The 20,521-nt window shown below is 45.6% G+C and overlaps 1 protein-coding gene across 2 annotated transcripts; it reads right to left on the bottom strand.

Moving 5' to 3' along the window:
• Positions 1–153: 153 nt before the first annotated feature.
• On the bottom strand, positions 154–11,203 carry ATXN1L (ataxin 1 like). 2 transcript variants are annotated; one of them, XM_079908163.1, is made up of 3 exons: positions 11,081–11,203; positions 9,145–9,212; positions 154–7,930 (listed from the first exon to the last, which is right to left on the bottom strand). In XM_079908163.1, exon 3 carries the CDS (start codon positions 7,808–7,810, stop codon positions 5,744–5,746), a length of 2,067 nt encoding a protein of 688 aa, XP_079764289.1. In that variant the 5' UTR covers positions 7,811–7,930; positions 9,145–9,212; positions 11,081–11,203; the 3' UTR covers positions 154–5,743. The 2 variants fall into 2 exon arrangements, with proteins under 2 accessions (XP_079764289.1, XP_079764288.1); XM_079908162.1 differs by having other exon boundaries at positions 154–7,927.
• Between the last annotated feature and the right edge of the window lie 9,318 nt (positions 11,204–20,521).

Genomic DNA, 20,521 nt, shown 5'->3' with positions numbered 1-20,521 from the left:
CTCGTGCAATCTGCCCCCAGCCCGCCACATGAAGATGGGCACGATTTGCTCTCTATTTCAAGCTCTGCCGCATAGGCCTTCTATCCCCCACCCCATGGCCACCATCTAAGGCTGGGATACGAAGAAGGCGCAAACACCAAAAGGAAAAGCTAGTAGTTTATATAGATAGATATATAGATATATAGATATTGATATATATTGTGTTTACATAGTCCACAAGTTAAATGCAGGTATCCATAAGAAGAGCATTAACAATAAAAATACAATCTGTGTGTAGCCAAGTACAGAGACTTAAAATGGTAAAACAGCAAAAAGGATCTCACAAAAGTACAAATATACAGTACAAATTGATTTATTTAAAACAGTTACAAAAAAGCACAACAAAATAGAGATTATCCTTAGAATTATTAATGCTTTGTTAAAGATCAGGTAGGATTAGAGGGTAAGAAATGGTATCGGGTGGGGGGAGCACCTGACTAGTTCTAAGGCTTTAGATACAATGCAGTTGATTACATATTAATTTAGCCATTACATACTGGGGATAGTAGTTGGGGGATCAGTAATTTATCTACAGGGAACTCCTACACAAATCAGATCCATCCATCAGACCTCCCCAGTGCCGTCCTTCTCTACTACTCCTGAGGACCCTAAAGCCACCTGGATGACAACATTTCCATCCTTTCTCCACCCCATTCCCTATCCATATATTCTTCCCTCCCCTAAGGTGCTGTGCAAGCTGAGAGCAGTCTGCTCTCTGCAGCTGGAACATATACTGTTTTGGCTACAGGGATCCTGTGTGTGACTAGGAAGGTTGTAGGGGACAGCCTTATTTTTAATACTTCAAGTTTGCCACGAGTCTCTTCCCCGACACAAGCTTCTCCTGAATGCGAGTGTCACGCAAATGAGGGATGAACCCTGCCTTCAGCAACATCAGCAATGCACTAACCACTCACAGCTCACAACTATGTGCATACTCCCTGTCTGGGGAGTGGGTGTAAAACCACTGTGTCATCAGCTTGTTCACACTCGCGCTCTCTCTCTCTCTGAAGAACCTCAGTCCCCATGACAGTCATAAAGACAGAAATAAATGCTTGAAAGTTTGACAATAGGTAAAGGCACATGGGCTGCCGCCACACACACTGCAGACAGGAACCCAGTTTGAGGCCATCTTCACTGCTGGGCATTTGCAGCAGAATGGCTTGGGGATCACACAGACTTTGAATTTGCAGTCTACCAGGGGAGGATCTAGGCTTAACAGGAGAACGAATAAAGAAACCTTAGTGTGAAAAGTGCATTTATTACTACTGTTCCTGCTGGGGAGGCTCAGCAGGGTAAACCGCACCACCTCTCCTCCTTCCGCCCCAGGCACTGTGCATAGTCTGCAGGTAAGGAGAGAGTGCAGTCAACTCTAGCATCTCAAGGGCCAGTGTCATCCTAGGCCCAGACCAGGATTCTGGCCCAAAGATGGATCCTAGAGTTGAAAGAGCAACTGACAGCTGCAAGGACCCAGATGCTTATTTTATTATTGCATAATGTGGGAGGCCTTCCCTCTCCCAGGGATGCTGGAGGGTGAAGGCTTCCCGGCAAAGGGCTAACAGGTTCCTGGTCAACATCCAACCTAACACGGTTCAGCTCTTCAACTGTAGTGTACACTTTTTCCCATCTGGAAAGTATTGTAGCTTCAGTGTGGTTTAGTAAACTTAGCCCTAGGAGGCCAAGAAATCTCCCTAAAACTTGGCCTCTGCCCTATTTGCTTTGTTTTTAAGACTGTGACTTAATCTCCCATGGCCAATTCAACCAATCTGGTTATCTTTACTCCAATGGACCCAAGCCCTTGCCCAGTGAACCCACGTCCACCCTTTATCTCCAGTGTGATCACTCAACTCTTCAACATGCCTGCTTGTTGCAGGTTTAAATCATACCACCACCCTGTGCATCTTCTATGGCGCCCAGTGGTAAAAATAAAACTAAACCCCACCTGAGGGTCTATTTCAAACTTCAAACGCTCCCCCAACCCCAGAATCCATTTAACTGGAGCCAGATGAACCTCCCTGGGATGCTGACACAGGCCCTAATCTGGTTCCCCATCATTTAATTTTTAAAACAGGACACAAGATATCATAAAGGAAAGCAGTTAATACAAAGAAAACACCCACTTATAGGACCTGCTTGTCTCTCCCTCAAGAGAGTCAGATATTTGGAGCCAAAGGGCTCCCAACAAGCACTGAAGCCATATCCCTTTGGATTCACCAGCCCACCAGCAGCATTTCATACTATCCCTACTCAAGATGACTTTGTTATAAAGTAACCCTTGCACATGTAAGGATGGACAGGATGCCTGGATTTCACCTATATGGCCAAAGACACAGAAAGACAGAGAGCTATCAAGGGCAGCAAGCAGGACAGTGAATAGACAGCAGCAGTGGCAAAGCAGCACAGACCAACTGGGACCAAGAGTGTAGAAGGGTCAGTCCAGATCTACTGGGGTCCCTCCCCCTTGGGTACGAGTGCTCAGCTCTGACCTCCCAGTCTCCCCTTCCCCCATGCCACTCCCCCTCCTCTGTGTACACTAATCTTGATAGGAATGATGATCCAAGACTTGGATGTATTACCGTCCTTCACCTGGTTCCCCTACTCCCAAACTGGTATAGGCATTTCTATTTAATGCCAGAGTTAGCCATCTTCCTTTCTACCCCTAAGCTCTGGGACTGTCCTACTAATGACATTGGCCTTCTTTAACTGCCCATTCCCCCAAAAGCTGACAGCTTCCCTCCAAAATGCTGTCTCAAAACTGCTCTTACATCTCTTATAATAACACTTATGAAATCTTTAAAAGGACGAATGGACACACCATAGCTTACTCTCATTCCTCATGCCTGGAAGAAAAGACTGAAACAGAGGGAAAAGGTAAGGGGAATACCTCAGCTCTGACCAAGATTTAGAGCAGAGCTTCTTCCCCTGGGAGAAGACACCTCTGCAGCGCAACAAAGTCAAGTATTAATATATTACATACGCATGGCACAGTATTATAGGAAGTGCTGGTGCTGCTTCACCAGCAAGAGACAGAAGAGGAACAGCAGCAGAAAGTTCAGGGCCCAACTCGCCAAGGTGCACAAGATTTTCTCTTTCCATGATTAAGGGGAAGTTATCAGGCTGGGCAGTGAGGGTTTCTTGTATTTACACTACTTGGCCTCTATCTGGTTAGATATAGGTTTGTTCCCATAAGGAGGAAGCTCGGTTGGTGCCCTTGGTGGATATTTCTTTAGTGTCCACTGTGTGCCTGTCGCTATATTCAGTTGATGAGCCTTCCTAATGAGGAAGGATGTTTCTGAGAAACCCATGCATGAGAAACTAGGAATGAGTTGCTCATGGAACAGCCAGAAACAAGGCCTTCTCCGAGGGCCGTCCTCTGAGAGGATTCCTCGAGACTCAGCCCCACAGGCCCCCAACTGTGGGAAACAAGCCAGAGAAAGCAGCATTCAGAGAGATAAGGGGACAGAGAAGGGAAAAGACATGATCCCAAATGTGTACAAGGTTGAGTGTTCACCAGACACGGTTGGTATTTGGTTCTGAGGTGAACTGGAGACTTACATACTTGTGGTCAGGTCAGCAGCTTCCTCTGGACGGGGCTCCAAAAGCTGACTGACCAGGTAACTGCTCTCAAGGAATGAAACAGTGGAGTGTAGGGCTTGCAGCGAACAAGCCAGTCTCAGTCACTTTGTTCCCCCAGGAGAACCACCTTTAGCACCTGAACACTAAGAAGGACTCCATTCTCAGAACTCCCCCTCCCCCTAGGAGGTAGGTAAGATTATTTATCCCCATTTGGCAGCTGGGGAGGAAGTGAAAGAGCGAAAGGTCACAAGACTTGCCTAAAGTCTCTGACAGAGCAGATATCAGACCTCAGAGGTTTGGGACTCCTGACAACAGGCTAGGCCTTGGCCAGTCCATCTTGAAAGGAAATGCCAGGGTCATACCCCAGGAGAAGCCTCATAAGAGAGCTGAGTGGACAATACCCTGAGTTGTTCAAGAGTCTAAAGACCCCCAAAAAAACAAACAAAAAACCCACCCACCCACCTGAAAGCTGATGGGGGAAGCCTAATTCTCAACACCCACTGGAATCCCACAGTCCGAGGTGATGCTGAAAGTCGTGAAGAAAAAGTGGGCTTAAGACACAGGGGGCAAACGCAACTAAGATTGAAAATACTCCTGGCAGAGGAATACTCCACCATGAAATGGAATCTAGGAGACTTTTCAGGTATTGAAACATTATCAAGACTATTCTAGGGAATTCCCTGGCAGTCCAGTGGTTAGGACTCTGCGCTTTCACTGCTGAGGGCCCAGGTTCACTCCCTGGTCGGGGAACTAAGATCCCACATGCCACATGGTGTGGCCAAAATTTAAAAAAAAAAAAAGAGTATCCCAAAACCTTAGAGCTGGCTATGGGAGGAGACAGCCTGGAGAAGCCTGAATGCTGGGAGGAGTGGAGTAAGATGGGAGGGACTCTAAAAGCGCAAGGATGGGCACTGCCCAGCCAGCTGTACTGGTCCCAACCCGGGGCATAATTCCATTCGTTTCTCCACCAACTGGTTCAGCTGCAGAAGAGGAGAGGACATGATTCTGAGTTTTTAAAAATAGAGAATAGAACTGAAAGGGAAACCAGAGAGACCCCTACACACCAAAAACTAGAGGTCTTGGTCAGAGTGGACAAAACCAGTTTTGCAGAAGGGGAAAGGCAGTGCAGCTACAAATAGGCCCAGGTCAAGACACCATGCAGACAGGTTAGGTCAGCGGAAGGGTGGGGGCAGTGCAGGCACTTAGGCACAACATAGACAGACAGAGGATCGGGTGTAGGGGCCCAGGGAAAAGGGTCCACTGGTTCTTTCAAAAGTCACCATTACCAACTAGAGATTCAGTACAATTTCAAAGTGGGTCTGGCATGCTGAGTAGGAGGAGCCTTGTTAGGTCAGCTACCTTTCCAGAAGCCCTGCCTACAGCCCGGTCAGTCTGGCCATCGGGTCTTTCTCCCAAAGTCCCGTGACTGGGTCCCCGCCAAGGCAGTACTTCACTCTGAACCCTGGAGCGGCTTCTCTCTCCTAATGCTAGAAGCCTTGTGGGAGGAATGATGGGGAGAGATGGGAAAGGGCTGAAGCAGAGGATCAAGCAGAGTCCCCTGCACACCCAGCCTTAGACATCTGTAACAAAACTACCCTTTAAAGTGCACAGCTCTCAAAAGAAGAGTTCTGGGTGGGAACCCTCTTATTTCCAAGCATGGGGCCTCCTGCCCTCCCATCACAAAAAAGAAAGGAAAAAAAAAAAAAAAAAAAAACTTCAGATAGCTGAACTGCTACTATAAGCTGTGGATCATCATTTTTGGCTCTTTCTTTGCTCCCTCCCTCTGCACCTGCTCCCAAAGCCTGACTCTCTCCTTGCAGGAGCTAGGGATGAGGAGGAAAGAACAGGGAGGCCCTGATATTTGGAATGTTTCTTATCCTGCGTGCACCCCCTTCCTTCCTTGGCCCGGGCCTGCTGCTCCCCATCACAGCACCCTCTGGGGCTGTTCTGAAAAGATGCCATGGGGTAATGGGCAACAGACCATGCCTTGGGAGGCTGCCTTCACGCCTTCTCTTCCCCACTAACCTCACTGCCAAGAGAGCCATCCCCTGCTCGGCATGTGCAAATCCTCTGCTTGCTCACGGTGAGGCCCAGCTCTGGGGTAGCATCCCAGTCCAGGTCTGGGAGAGGTTCATTTTCCTGCATTGGAACGCCCTTCAATGGACAGCTTTACCTCCTGTGGAATGAAAGAGGGACGGAGCAGCGCAGCCCGTGCCTCCTCCCCTTGCATGCCGTATCTTTGGAAGCTCGGGGCTGGCCAGCAGGCCTGAGCACCAGGCTCTGGCTGCAAGGGCTCTACCATTCGGGAGCCCTCGCCTAACGGCTGGCTTTTCCCATCACTGTCACATTGCTCTCGGGGTCCCAAGACTGTCCTCTCAGGCCTTTCTCGGGGAGGAGCCAGCTGGCCTGGGGGAGCACAGCTGGACTGAGAAACTGAGTGACTGTTCAAGCTCTGTAAACTGATAGAGATGCAGACATCTCCCACCTGTAGCCGATGGCAGGGCAGAGAGAAGAGCTGTGCAGTCCGCCCAGGGCTGCAGGAGGACCAACCCTGGCCATATACAAAGAAGGGGTGCTCGGGGGGCACCTCGATGCTCACTTTGCTCTGCTGCTCACCCACCACGAAATGCAGCATGACAAATCCAGGCCACTGGCTCTCCTGAATGTCCACGACTGTGCTAGAGTCAATCTTCAGCCCCCCGCTCACTTCGGCACTGCGCACAAAATCCTGGGTCTGGAGGTCCTCCACCCGCTTCAGCTCCCCTGTAGCCAGCTGGATGATGGCGCCTTTCATGAAATGGGAGGGCAAGTGGGAAGAGGTAAAGGGGGGTGGCGTTGACTCCTTGTCTGGGAAGGCGGCTCTGGCCTGCATGTCCAAACTTGACGCCACCAGGATCTCCGAGCCCATGGGTAGCAGGCCTGGGTCAGTTCCAGTGGGCACCAGGTTGCCATTGGCTACAACCATTGCTTTGGGTAAAGGTCTATGTTTCAGGGGCTCCTGATGGGATTGAGGGTAGAACCCTCGGGCCTGATTTTTCTCGGCCATCTCTGCTGCGTTCCTGGCTGACCCTCGCCCCTCACCCTGATGGTCGGGGTTATGATGGGACAGGTTGAGGGGGCTGGGCTCACCCTTCCTCTGAGCTGCCACCACACGATAGTCCTGAGAAGCTAAAGCGCCAACCACCCGCTGGACCTCGAGGTCGGTGTCTGGGGTCCCTCGGTGTGCTGGCACTGCCACCTCTACCCGCGCAGTCTGAGAACCTGAAAACAACTGTCCATCCACCACACATTCTACCACTGGCACCAGTCCCTGGCCCTCACCCTTGCTGTTGGGGGAGTCGAGGGCTTCGCTTTCCCGTCTCACTAAATTTCGCTCTCGTTGTCTCTGTCCATTGGCAGCGGCTGCTTCCAGAGCAGACTGGCCCTCCTGAGGGGTAAGAACTGGGCTGGCACCTGCTGGAGGGGTTTCATGCATGGTGTACCCAGCAGGCAGCCTGGACATCTGATAATAAATGGGCATCCGGCCTGGAGCGAGGTCCAGTGGCTGAGTACTCGAGTGATGTGGCAACTGCCCAGGTGGGGAGGTGGCAGAGGGGGCTTTGTTGAATGAACGGGCCGGGGATGAAGCCTGGGGGGGAGGAGTGGCTCCTTCTGCCAGGAGTGAGGCATATGGCACAAAGTGTGGAAGGTGAGAGGTGGCGAGGTTGGCAGAAGGAGAAAGGAGGGGACTCGGTAGGAAATTAGGTGGCACAGCATAGGGAAGGCTATAAGGAGACCCAATAAACTGCAGAGAGGTGGACGGGAGCTGAGCATAGTGGATTGGGGGATAGTGGATTCCTGGATGTTGAATCAGTGAAGACGCTACATTAAATGTGGGGGGCAAGGGGCTCATGTTCACCACAGACGGGAGGCCAGTTGGGGAGAAGGTGGCAGGTGGCACAGCCACCTTATACAGCATGCCATACTGGTCCACCGTCAAACCAGTGATGGCCTCAGCTCCATCACCCCCCAGGCTGACTCTGGCTCCTGCCTGGCTCTGCCCGGCCACCACCACCCCTCGGGACCATTCAGAGGCATCACTGGAGGGTGTGTGGTTAGTTGAGCAGCTGGTAGTTCTCCCCATATCCTCGCTGGTCACGGGGAGGTCTCGTTTCTTTGGTGGAAGGCATTCCTGACTCCTCTCATGAACAGGTTTCATATTGCTTTGTGGTGTTCCTGGAGCCTGGAAGGGGTCGGCTTGCTCCTTGGGGCATCAGAAGGGGCTTCTTTGTGGCTCCCCTGCACCCCTCTCTGCTGCTGGCTGGGGCGCCCACATCTGCTAGGGAACAAATCAGAGGCAAAGAAAAGTAACCTAGGGGTAAACCAAGTCAAAGGAAAGAGCAGGAACTGTGTCCACGGAGGAAGATGTAACAAAGGGGACTGCTGGAAAAAAAGAGGAATGAGAAAGGAGCAGACAAAGATGCTACCCTTCTCGCTCATCCAGCCTAGGACGTGAAAGAAACAATCACGGAAACCACAAAGAGGTACAAGGACAAGCATTCAACAATGCATAAATAACCTGTGGGCTCCACAACCCCAGGGAAACCAACAGCTTCATGATTAGCTGTTTCTCTGATGGGGACCTTGACTATTCTAAGCCTTTTCCCTTAAGGGGGATTTGAACACGTGGTCTTTGCTGCTGGCTCCTTTTCCTAACTTTCTCCTTTTGCCACCAAACACTACCATGCTATCTTCTTTCCTGAACATATGATCTCATCCTTGCTTCCTTTCCCCAGCCTAATTTGGGTTATTATCTCACCTATCCCCATCCCCCCCACCCCAGGCCTGCCTAAACTCTCATCCTCCTTTGCCTCATATCACCACTACCCCAAGGACCCAGGGGTCAGTCAATAGGTCCTGAGGGCTGCACGTCTTGTTTTTTTTTTTAAAACGTTGTTCCCTAAACATGTTATGAAAGTATCTTCTTCACCCCATGAAATACTACATTCAAACTTGGGCCCTATGGGGAGGTGGTTGTACTGGTGTTTTCTACAGTTTATTTATTTCTCCTCTCCAAAGGGCAACAAAACTCTTCTGACCTTCCATAGACTTTGTGTTCCCTAGTTTGGCAAGACTTCTTTTCTTCCCATTGACCACCATCAATTGGCCTTCTTCATGCATTCCCTTTCTTTTTTCTTTTGCCAATGGCTCCTTTTCCATTGTAGGTCTGCTCTAGGCACCACTTCTTAAAATTCTGGTTCTATTCCTCCAAACATGCCTGTTTATTGCTATCTCAGGTCTATATGATTCATAAGAAAGTTCTCTCTCCCCTTTCTCTATCACCTTTCACACATGCTTTTGTCCATTTTCATAAAGTATCTTTCTGGTCTGAACATTTCAACACATACGAAATTTTTCACCTATTTCTTCCTATCAGGCTTCAGTTCTTCGGATCTGAAATGAGATTTCTATGATATTACACTCTGTTCTGTTTTTCCACTGCTGAATTCCAGATGTTTTTCCACAACAAGGTATCCAAAGCGCCTGTATTACCTGAGCTTCCAGTGGTGCTTCTGAGCAGCTGTAATAAGAAGCAGTGTCCTCCCCACTGGCTTGGGAGCCTAGGAGACAGAAATAGGAATAGAGTAAGCAGGAACCTAGCCTCTGATCCTCCCCAGGATCATCAAGAAAGGTAATTCCAAAACCACAAAGACATTAAAGTCCAGGAGGCCCTGCCTCCTACTCTTCTCCAGAGGTAACAACACATTAAATTCTAATTTGTAGGACAACATCTCTGGAAAAAAATTTCCATGTGTCAAACGTCATTGTTTTCCTTAACATCATATTCTTCATTCTCTACCTGTACCTATTCCCCAAAGGTTAAATTTACTTCCAATCCCAATTTCAGGTAAATGTACAAATAAACGTGGAAGACTCAACATTGTCCCCATGTGAACAAAGGGAAGCAGGAAAAATCAGCCTCACGGATTTCACTTTTATTCAGGGCTGATGAAAACACAGATGTGGAGGTTATTTAAATGAGATAAGAGGCACTAGAGGAAAAAGAACAATTATTTATGTTTCTGGGGCAGAAAAAGAGGTCAAGGGGGAGCCACTCAAAGGGAAGCCTTATTAGCAGATTTCCAGGGTAAAAAAACAGGCTCCTCTGTGTGTGTGTGTGTGTGTGTGTGTGTGTGTGTAAAATTTTCTAAGTGACAACTTTGTACCACGTGCTGAATCAGGTGTGACAGTAACTGAAAACATTCCCTTTGTCCTCATGTAGCCTACCAGTGGGAAACAAAACTCATGCTAAACTGTCAATATCTGAATCTACACATGCCAGAAACGTTAAGCACTGAAGAACAGAGCCTTAATCTCTAAAAACAGAGAAAGTACTACTGACCAGTACTCAGAGAAACTACTACCCACTGCGCTGTCCAAGTCCTAAAGAACACTGCACGCCTCAAACCAAACTGAAGACACTTCCCTCTTAAGATCAGCAAGGTGCAGATGTACAAAAAGAAAAAAGTGACAAGATAGGAAAACAAGGTGGAAAGACAAATTCTTGGTTCCATAAACACAAATTCACACAGTGGGCACAAGTCTTGCATCCCTTCTTTGCCAGCAGTTCCAGTGACTGAAAAGCAGTTAGATTTCTCTCTCATTCCCAACTGAAAATGGGGTCACAACTTCAATTTCAGAATGATACTTGCTTCTCACAACTAAAGCATTAAAGAAAACCTGCCTCTAGGTCACAGAGGGGTTAGCCAAACACAGGCTAATAAAAGGACTGAAAGAGGCAAAAGGTCTGCAGGAATAACAAAGAGCCAAGCCTGTGCACTAAGTTCCCACAACGCAAAACACATTTCGGAATCTGAAACTTCGGCCTCTGAAGAGGCTCAGTGAGGATTTCTCCAGGGGAAGACGCAGCTTGTGACCCCAACCGAGCTAACGGGAAAGGAGGACCATTCCGGAGAGCTGCCAGCGCTGGCAGCACAGCCCGGAATCAAGAGGGTGAACCCAGCCTCGGACTCGAATTCGCTGAGGGCGAGAGGTGAGCCCGCCAGAAAGACAGGAGCTTAGAAGAGACAGGGGTTATGGCTTCCCTTGATCCCGCAATCCTTGCCCCAAAAGGGGTAGGGCCCGAAATTGGAAACTCTGCATTTAGAGAGTGGGGGGTCGACCTTTCAAGCAGAGGGATAAGGGCGAGGCCCCGCAGGCGCTGCTTCCTTGTTTGGGGGCCCCTTCCCGCCCCGAGGACTCGGACACCCCGCCCCGCTAGGACACAGTCGCGGGGGAGCAGGAACCTGAGGCCTCTCTCTGGGCCGGGCCGGTGAGAAGAGATCGGGGGTCTAGGCGCGGCCTCTTTCGCTCCCTCGGTCCGCGGGGCAACGGGCTCTGGGGGGCCACTTCCTCCAGAGCTCCGAGCCCAGGCCTGCTTGGCCCCAGTGAGGCCGACTCGGCGTCCTCCATTCCCGGCGACACTCACCGGCCCATCTCACGGCGCTCCCCGGGCTCCTCCCGCTGGTCCCGGAGACGCCGCAACGGCGGCCGCCGCCATCCCCGGCCCCGGAGCCGCCCCACACCCAACGCCCCCCAAGACGGGCGCCCGAAGATGGTGTCAAGCGCGTACCGCCCCCGGCGCGGGGAGATTGCGTCACGGCCCTGGGCCGGAGAGCGACGCCCAGGAGTACCCGGGAGAGGACTGTGCAGGCTGTCCGACCGTCGCCCCCAGCGCCCCCCTCTGGTGGGAAAACGAACTCCTCTCCCTGGGGCCGGGTCACGTAAATAGGACTGGGCCCGGCCCCTTCACCCTGACCCCACAAGGACCCTGATATCTGTCTACTCCAGTAAATTCTGGGGGTTCCCAAACACAGCCCTGAGGCGTGGCCATCATTTCCTGGACTTCGGGACCTGACTTTGTGAAGACTTCATTGGGGAACCTCGGAGAGCTCCGAGGCGACCCCGGCCCAGGAGGGTAATGAGATCCCCCTAGAGACCCAGGATGGAGATGGAGCTCTTTAAGAGTTGAGAAATGGCTCTGAGGGGGATGAGAATGGGCCGGAACCAGGACCTAGGGGAAAGTGAAGCTAATGTCTTGAAAGTCTGTGAGGAATGAGAGGATGGGGATTAGTACAGTGGGAAGCAGCTTAGTTTAGAGGGAAGAGGGCTTGACTACTTGATGAACTATGAGGTCACCATTCATTGCCAATAAACTAGCTGACTTTATAGTAATATGAACATCTGATTAACTTAAATGAAAAAAGAGAATTCCCTGGTGGTCCAGTGGTTAGGACCCGGCGCTTTCACTGCTGGTCCCGGGTTCAGTCCCTGACCAGGGAACTAAAATTCCACGTCCCTGCAAGCCCCACAGCTCAGCCAAAATAGAAGAGAAAAAAAAAAAAAAAAACTAAGTGAAAAAAAAATGAACACCAATTGAATTTATGCTTTGATTACAACTATGTAAAAAAGTAGTTCTGCATACAGACAAAAACTGAACTGAGAAAAAAGTAACTTTAACTATTGGAGAAATTGGATTCTGAGCAGATTTTTCCCTTTTCAGTTTCTGCAAACTTTGTTCAATAAATAATCATTGATTTTTGTTTGATTTTGAAAGTACTACTGGCTGGGCTCTAGCTATCCAGCCTTTGGAAAATCGTTTTACTACTTTATACTTGGGTTTCCACTTCTGTGAAATGAGGAACTTGAACTGAATGAAGGAGTGGGGGTGAAATGTAGATAGGAGAGCTCTCAAAACATTTTAAGTGAAAAAATAAGCACATATATACAGTGTGAGATCACATATTTGTTGTTAAAAGACATGTAATATTACAGTTGCATATATTTATGTATTTGTAGAGAAAAGGAGTGGAAGGATATGTAACAACTAGCTAACATTTGTTATCTCGGGAGAGGAAAGTGGAATTGGGTGGTGGCCAAGAGGAACAAAAGGGACTTATGTTACTGTTTGGATTTTTTAAGGAGACTATTACCTTAGAAATAATAAAATGAGTAAGTTAAAATACAAATAAAGTATATGATCTCTAAGATTCTTTCTAGAGAACCCTTAGACCTCAACTTTGATATTTTCTCACTTGGGTGGGAACAGAGAATTATCAAAATTATTGAACACTACACAGACACACGCACCTTGCACCAGTGGGTAAAATATAGTGACACTACTGATTTGTAGCCATCTAAATCAACAGGGAACTTTGCTTTGTGAATATTAATATTATTCATAACAGTTGTCTTCTCAGTTTGTCCAAGAAGGAAGTCCTGTGGTCGCTCAGTGGCCCCATTTTAGTACTAACTGGCAGAATGGTTTCTAGTTCATTGCTTAGCTCACTAAACCGGCATTAAAACTGCCAAGATAGAGACCATCCAGGTGTATTCAAGGATAATCAGTTTCTCCCAGATCAAGATACACCCTCAGAGAGCTGGTTTTCAGGCAAAGTTGAAAGAGCAGACACTGGTAGATGCAAACAAAAAGTTTTTTGGCTACCAGACATTAACATAATCACTTGGTGCAAAGGTGTGTCTAATTTTTTTAAAAAAGGATGTTCTGATTGGTGAAGCACTGGTGACTTCCTGGTTTGGTGCTGCAGTCCCAAAAGGGTGGGTCATATCTTCTGTATCCTCTTCTAGAACTCTTTACTCCAAGCCATCCGCATTTCTTTGGTTGTACATATTGATGGTAGGAAGCCCCATAGTGACAGTTTGACAGGAATGTTAGTGACAAGTAAACTAATACAGTTTTAAATTTAAGATACTTAAATAACCCAAAGTTACCTCACTTCTCTAAAAATCTGTATTATTCTCTGGAATGTGGACAATTCCCTATTAAAGTTTTTTAAGTCAACCTAGGGTTTAAAAAACTGTAATTGGCTCAATAAATAGTCGTTGAATGAAATTTCACAAAGAAATCCCCAAATGGGAGACTTCCCTTGCTAATTCTTTTGCTCTCATTTCCTCGTTTCTATTCTCATCTATTTTGCCTATTGGCTTTTTTTAGTCTCATCTGAAAATCCTTCATTTCTTTCACAGCTTTTTTTTCTTAAATTTCCACAGAATTTTAAGAACTGATGCAGTGAAAAGAGATTTTTTTAAAGGTATTTGGGACATTTGGGGACTGAAAAATTAAACTTTAGGCTGCTTTGTCCACCTCTTCCATTTCCCTGGATTCCTATTAAATTTCTTTGATGTGTGTAGGTTGAATTTGTGTGATGAGAGAGCTTGAGCTACTCTGCTGGACAGAAAATAACAAGGACAAAACCCTGCCATGCTAGTTACTCTGCCTAAAAGCAAGCAGGAGTTTCAAACCAGCTCTATGTTTGCTTAGTTCCTAGTTGGCGATTTTTCTAGACATGTAGTACAGGCAGGGTAAGCTCAGACAACTATCCCAACTTTTTTTGACATTAAGGGATCAAACCAGAGAGAAGTGCTGTTAACTTGGGAAACCATGTGTGTCATAAGAGGAGTAGGTGGCTTTTTTCATACTGTCATGTCTTCCTGCTTGTATGCTTTAGCATGCCAAGGTGTCATTTTAGGAAAGGAACTTTTGTCTTTATATTATTATTATTTTTAATTTTATTATTATTTATTTATTTTTGTCTGCATTGGGTCTTTGCTGTTGCGCGCGGGCTTTCTCTAGTTGCAGTGAGCGGGGGCTACTCTTCATTGCGGTGCGTGGGCTTCTCATTGTGGTGGCTTCTCTTGTTGCAGAGCACGGGCTCTAGGCGCCAGGGCTTCAGGAGTTGTGGCGCACGGGTTTAGCTGCTCCACAGCATGTGGGATCTTCCTGGACCAGGGCTCGAACCCGTGTCCCCTGCACTGGCAGGTGGATTCTTAACCACTGTGCCACCAGGGAAGCCCCTGGAACTTTTATCTTTAGATCCAATGGCAGAAACAACAACTATTCTCAAGCATACATTGAAATTATAGAAATCCTTAGCAGATTTAGCTTTCCCTAGAAACGTGTTGGTTCCTGGTATTAAACTATTTTTCAGAAGTTTTCTAGCTGGCCAAATATAGGAATGTGCAATTTTCAAGCTTCTGTTTTATCTACTTCTCTGTGTTCTCATTTGCATGTGCTTTTAACGTTATGCAACCTCTCCAGATTCCAATGGGGATTTCCCTTTCAAATTCATAAATATTTTATTTAGAAGGAGGTTTTATAACTTCTCCGTAAGTGACTATTATGTTCGTTGGGGAGGGAAATCTCCCTCTGTTGTCTACTTCCTCAGACACTTGCCAAAGACTTTCATTTTTGTCAGAAACTTCCTGCAGAACTCTCAAAAGTTGCAGTAAAAACACTGACAATTGGAATAAACTGAAAGAGATCTAACCCTTATTTGAATCACAAGAGTTGTATCTGGGGAACTGGTCCACAGAGAAACAAGTGCATTAAGGCCAGTACTAAGCAGCCAGGAATTCCTTACACGGGATTTGTTGAATAAATAACGTGGATGTGGAAAAATTAGAGCCTCTGATAACTCTCTTTGGCTGGGGAACTTCTCAGCAAGGTGACTTGCGAGCTGCTGTGCCTTGTGGTGAAATCATTTCAGCTCTTCCTTCAAAGCTGATCCCCTTTGCGTCAACTTGCCACTGGTTGTCAACCGCTTAAAATTCCTGGAAAAAAAAGATAAATGAGTAAATTCTCCAGGCAGCACAGCAAGCTGCCTCTCAGATTCCTGTGCAATCCTCTGTGCCACCACCTCCCAGCCCCATGACATATCTCCTAAGACCTTACTTAGCAACTCTGGAATTTAAAGGAGTGTTTCTGAATTGTGGGAATGATTATTACGGTGATCAAATCATTTAAAAGTTTCCAAACACAGTTCTGTATCTTGACATTCTGTATCTTGACAGTTCTGTGTCAATACCAATATCTTTGGTTTTGCAAGATATTACCACCAGGGAAAACTGGGTAAAGAGTACCCTGGGTTGTTCTGTATTACTTTTTACAAACTGCATGTGAATCTACAATTATCTCAAAATAAAAAGTTTAATTTAAAAAGAGGTTTCTAGGGAATTCCCTGGCGGTCCAATGGTTAGGACTCCGTGCTTCCACTTCAGGGGCCACAGGTTCTATCCCTGCTCAGGGAACTAAGATCCCGAGTGCTGCCTGGTGTGGACAAAAAAAAAGAAAGAAAAAGAAAATGTTTCCAAAGGTTTAAAATGTAGCATTATGTCCAAATTACTGGATTTCTCTCCACCAAAGCATAGAACTTTATCTAGCCAAGCCTTTTTAGATGTGCAGTAGCTATTAAGTTTGAGCTCCCGGGCAAATATTTCTGAAAGAGCTTCCTTAGCTTTTTTCAAACACACACAAAAAATGCTATTTCTTCTATCACATGACAGCTCAAGTAGTGTCACACCCATGAGCAGGAGTAGTAGCTGATGCCTGTTGTCTTCTTGCTGTAAGTCCAACTTATTTTATGTTGCCTTTTTCTCTTTCCTTGTTCCAATGGATCACATGTGGGATGGACCCCTCAATAAACTGAGAAACGTGATCTCTGATTATGAGGAGGGTTCAGGTGAAATAAGTATTTCATGTAAACACAGTTTTCCTAGTGCTCCGTAAATAGCACTATTTATTATTGAATTACTATAGCCTATTATAGTAGTAGAGAGGCAGATGTTACCCAAACTTCCAAACTGATTTTTGGGCATTCTTTAGCCAAATCTTGCAGAGGGTGTTTGTGCATTACTTAGATAACAGGAGCCTAAGGAAAGTACCCAAAACAAATGAAATTTAGGGAAAACCAGTGGTACCCATTATGGTTACCATGAACAAAGAGGATGACATTGATGGTGTACATAGAACTTGTGAATTTTAAACTGCATGCCCATGTGTTCTTTTATTCGATTTTGACAATCAGGGATACATATTATTATTCAGATACATTTTATCCCCTTCTTACAAATAGAGAAATTTAAACATGGAATGCCTGAATGATTCAAGATAAATAAAGCTAATGAGTGCTCTCTTAACTAAATATATTCTTTTTTAAAGGGAGATGATAATCTTGATCTTCTATCACTCCAGGGTTCTATATGTAATACAGACTATAACCTGGGCACCCAATAAATGTTTGCCAATATTAGCACTTGTGTAACAACAGTTCAGCATTTATCTGAAACAGTCCAGTTTTACTGTGATTTCTCTTCTCTGTGATGTCCAGGGCAAAGGCCATTTTCGTACTTTGAACTTAGCTAAGCAACCTTCCAAGTACTGAGCTTTGCATTTATTTCAGATTCAAGTACAGTCTCACGTCAAGATTTTTTGCAATGAAAGAGTAACTCTTTCTATTCATGATTAGAAGGTGAGCATCACTTTTAGGGTATGGCAGACAGGCAGAGTGTATGATTTGCAGGCTCAGGTTTCCCCGACTCATGAAAAGCCTATTTCCCCAGGCTCAGTCATCAGTTGATAGCTCAAGGTAGTAAGACTTCCCTTATCGCAGTGGATTAATCTGGGACAGGTTACATTTGTTACATCTCCAACATGACTTGACTTGTTCATTCTATGGCATAATGTGGTGGAAAAGCATAGGAATTTGCAGCCTGAAGATTTAGTTTTGAGTTCCAATTTGACCAGTTACTCCTAGTCATGTGAACATGGGCAAGCCATTTAATCTCTCAGAATCCCAATTTTGTCAGCTGCAAAATGCAGATAACATGCAAACCTCACACAGGTGTTACTCAGATCAAATGGAACTGTATATAAGAAAACATTTTTTAAAATGCAAACCATGACATGCACTCTCATTTTGAAAATAACTACTCTTTTTATTACAAAAATAATAAATGTTCAGTATGGAACATTTTAGAACATAAAAGTAACCTGGGGCTTCCTTGGTGGCGCAGTGGTTGAGAGTCCGCCTGCTGATGCAGGGGACACGGGTTCGTGCCCCGGTCCGGGAAGATCCCACGTGCCGCGGAGTGGCTGGGCCTGTGAGCCATGGCCGCTGAGCCTGCGCATCCGGAGCCTGTGCTGCGCAACGGGAGAGGCCACAGCGGTGAGAGGCCCGCGTACCAAAAAAAAAAAAAAAAAGAATTTTAATATATTCCTTTCAGTCTATATGTCTGTATGTATCTATGTGTGTGTATATATACAGATATATACATACAGGTTTGTATTCTAATTTAAGTTTAAAAAAATTTTTTATTTAACATTATGTTTTGAGTATTGTCCGTGGGAAAAGAGGGAAACATAAAGCCCTGAGATTTTTATGTTTCCTTTAAGGAACTGGATTCTGGTCTGTCTGAATCTGTATCTACACTAATCTGGGTAGCTTCTCACCTCCAGTCAGAGGTGCCTGAGTTGAAAATAGTTGTTTGACTGTTTTTAACTGCCTGTGTCACGACGTAGGTGAGGGTATCACTAGTGTTACTTGCTTGGTGTTTTAGGATTAATTGGAGGATCCTTTTTTCTCCTAAGGGTTAACCAAAGAAGTATTTTCTTCTGTTGGTCTTTAAGTGAAAAATACTTTTTAAAAAAAAAATGGCAATGGCAACAAATAAAACAAAACTTGAAAATGGGGGGGGGCTTCCCTGGTGGTGCACTGGTTAAGAATCCCCCTGCCAATGCAGGGGACACAGGTTCAAGTCCTGGTCTGGAAAGATCCCACATGCACAGAGCAACTAAACTCGTGCACCACAACTACTGAGCCCACGTGCCACAACTACTGAAGCCCATGCGCCTAGAGCTCGTGCTCCGCAACAAGAGAAGCCACCACAATAAGAAGTCCGTGCACCGCAACGAAGAGTAGCCCCCGTTCGCCACAACTAGAGGAAGCCCGCACCCAGCAACAAAGACCCAACACAGCCATAACTAGGTAAATAAATAAATTTATAAAAACCCAAAAACTTGAAACTGGGTTTCTTTTGTGAGGGTTGGGGTGTTATAATTTATCAGGTGTTTAGAAATAGAGGTTTTAAGTTTCACATTTATCAGATACTTAAAAGCAAAGCACTTGTTTTATTGTTATTGTTGTTCTGAAGCTAATAGAACATAATTCCAAAGAGGTAACATGAAATTAGTTTTGCTATTTTGGTGGTTCTTCATCTAAAGCAAAGTTGCCATAACTTGATGAATTTTGCCTTTCTTTCTTTCTTGGTGATGGTTTTCTGCAGGTATCTAATCGGCTGTGTAAAAAGTACAGCTGAGAATTATGGTCAGCTGTGTCAAAGCAATGAGATTGGAACTGTCAGCTCTTGGGTAGTACCATTTCCAGAGACACACATTATTTTTTAAACCAAGAAGTCTGGGAGAAGCAAATATGAGCAAACTCAGATCATATAATTTTGTACAGACTGAAAGATGTTTAGAAATAAGTTTTGCATTAGAGGCAGCACAACTTTGAATAAAGCTTTTGGACTAGAAAACTCAGATCTTTATCAAAAAGCTAGAGTCAAGAAAACTGAGCTGATTTCTTTATTAAGAAAGCATACATTTTCCTAAATGTAACTGGCGTAGTAATATGAAGGAAGTTAATCCAACTTAGAAGTTTCAACTTTTGAACATCTTAATCATGACCACATACATAATTCAGACAGACATTCAGCTGGGACACGGGCATGTGGCCACAGTAGTTGTTTCAGGCTGGTGGACACTCTCATCATTCAGGGTGTCCATTCTGATTGGATAGTGCCTTGTTGAATATGTTGACTATTACCTCTGACATAATTCAAAATGTTTATCATGAAATCAGAATTCTTACCTCAAAGTATTTTTTCTTGTGTTTATATTCTTCCTCTTATTCTACTTGGTTCCTTTGCCCTAGGATAGGCTGTCTTATGAAACAAGCAGGGCCCCTCCTTGTTGTTGCTAAATTATACATCTTTTAAAAATTATACATCTTGGGACTTCCCTGGTGGTTAAGAATCTGCCTTCCAACGCAGGGGACGTGGGTTTGATCCCTGGTCAGGGAACTAAGATCCCACATGCCACGGGGCAACTAAGCCTGCGCGCCACAACTGCTGAGCCCGCATGCTCTGGAGCCTGCGCCACAACTAGAGAGAAGCCCAGGTGCCACAACAAAAGACCCCGCATGCCACAACTAAGACCCGACAGAGCCAAATAAATAATAAATAAAAAATAAAATAAAATAAAAACAAATTATACATCTTACATAACAGAGACTAGAAAAATGAAGTACTATGATTCAAAAGTGAAAGACCACTTAAACACTTTTTGTTCCTTATGCTCTTTATTTTGCAGCTAATGTGTAAATTGAACGTAAACGCTCTACCCCAGGTTCCAGTGGAACAGTACCTAACAGAAATGGCTAAGAACTATAATGGCCCATATAAATCCAAAGCAACCTTTATGGTCAGTACTTTCAAGAAGAGAGAATTGACTTAAAGCAGAGATTCTTACTGTGCACCGGAAGATTTTTTTTTAACTTAGGTATGTGGCTTCCACCGTAGCTCTGGCAGGATTGTAAACAGGTGACATCTGCACCTTTTCTCCACCCACATACTTTTTCTAGCAGAGCTGGACTTCTGTGGTCAGATAACCCTTTTAAGTTGTTAACGATAGAGTGGAAAACAAAGATGAAGTTACCTAGTGTTATACCTAGAAGCGTATAAAATGTTTTTAGTTCTTAAGATCTCAGCTTTATCCGAGGGTTATTTTGCATTTTAATAAAGAGCTCTTGGAATAAAGGCTACAAGATCCAAAGGCACAAGGCACCATCATTTAGCCTTGTTTCACAGTTTGAGTTCAGTAGTGAAACAGCCCATATTCAGATCCTAGCTCCGCCATTTATTAACTGTGAGACTTCAGGCAAGTGGCCTACCCTCTCAAAGACTCAGTTCTCTGGACTGTAAGAAGGGGGATAATAACAGTTAAGAGTTATTTTAAAATCTCATAAATTTGTTGAGATGATTAAATGAGCTAATACGTACAAGGAATTTATAT

This window comes from Stenella coeruleoalba (assembly GCF_951394435.1).
Source record: "Stenella coeruleoalba genome assembly, chromosome: 20".
NCBI lineage: Eukaryota > Metazoa > Chordata > Mammalia > Artiodactyla > Delphinidae > Stenella > Stenella coeruleoalba.
This window is presented reverse-complemented; position numbering and strand designations above follow the sequence as displayed.

What these genes read in the sequence shown, in the direction of transcription:
- ATXN1L (XM_079908163.1), bottom strand. Translation starts at nt 7,810, where the DNA reads ATGAAACCTGTTCATGAGAGGAGTCAGGAATGCCTTCCACCAAAGAAA.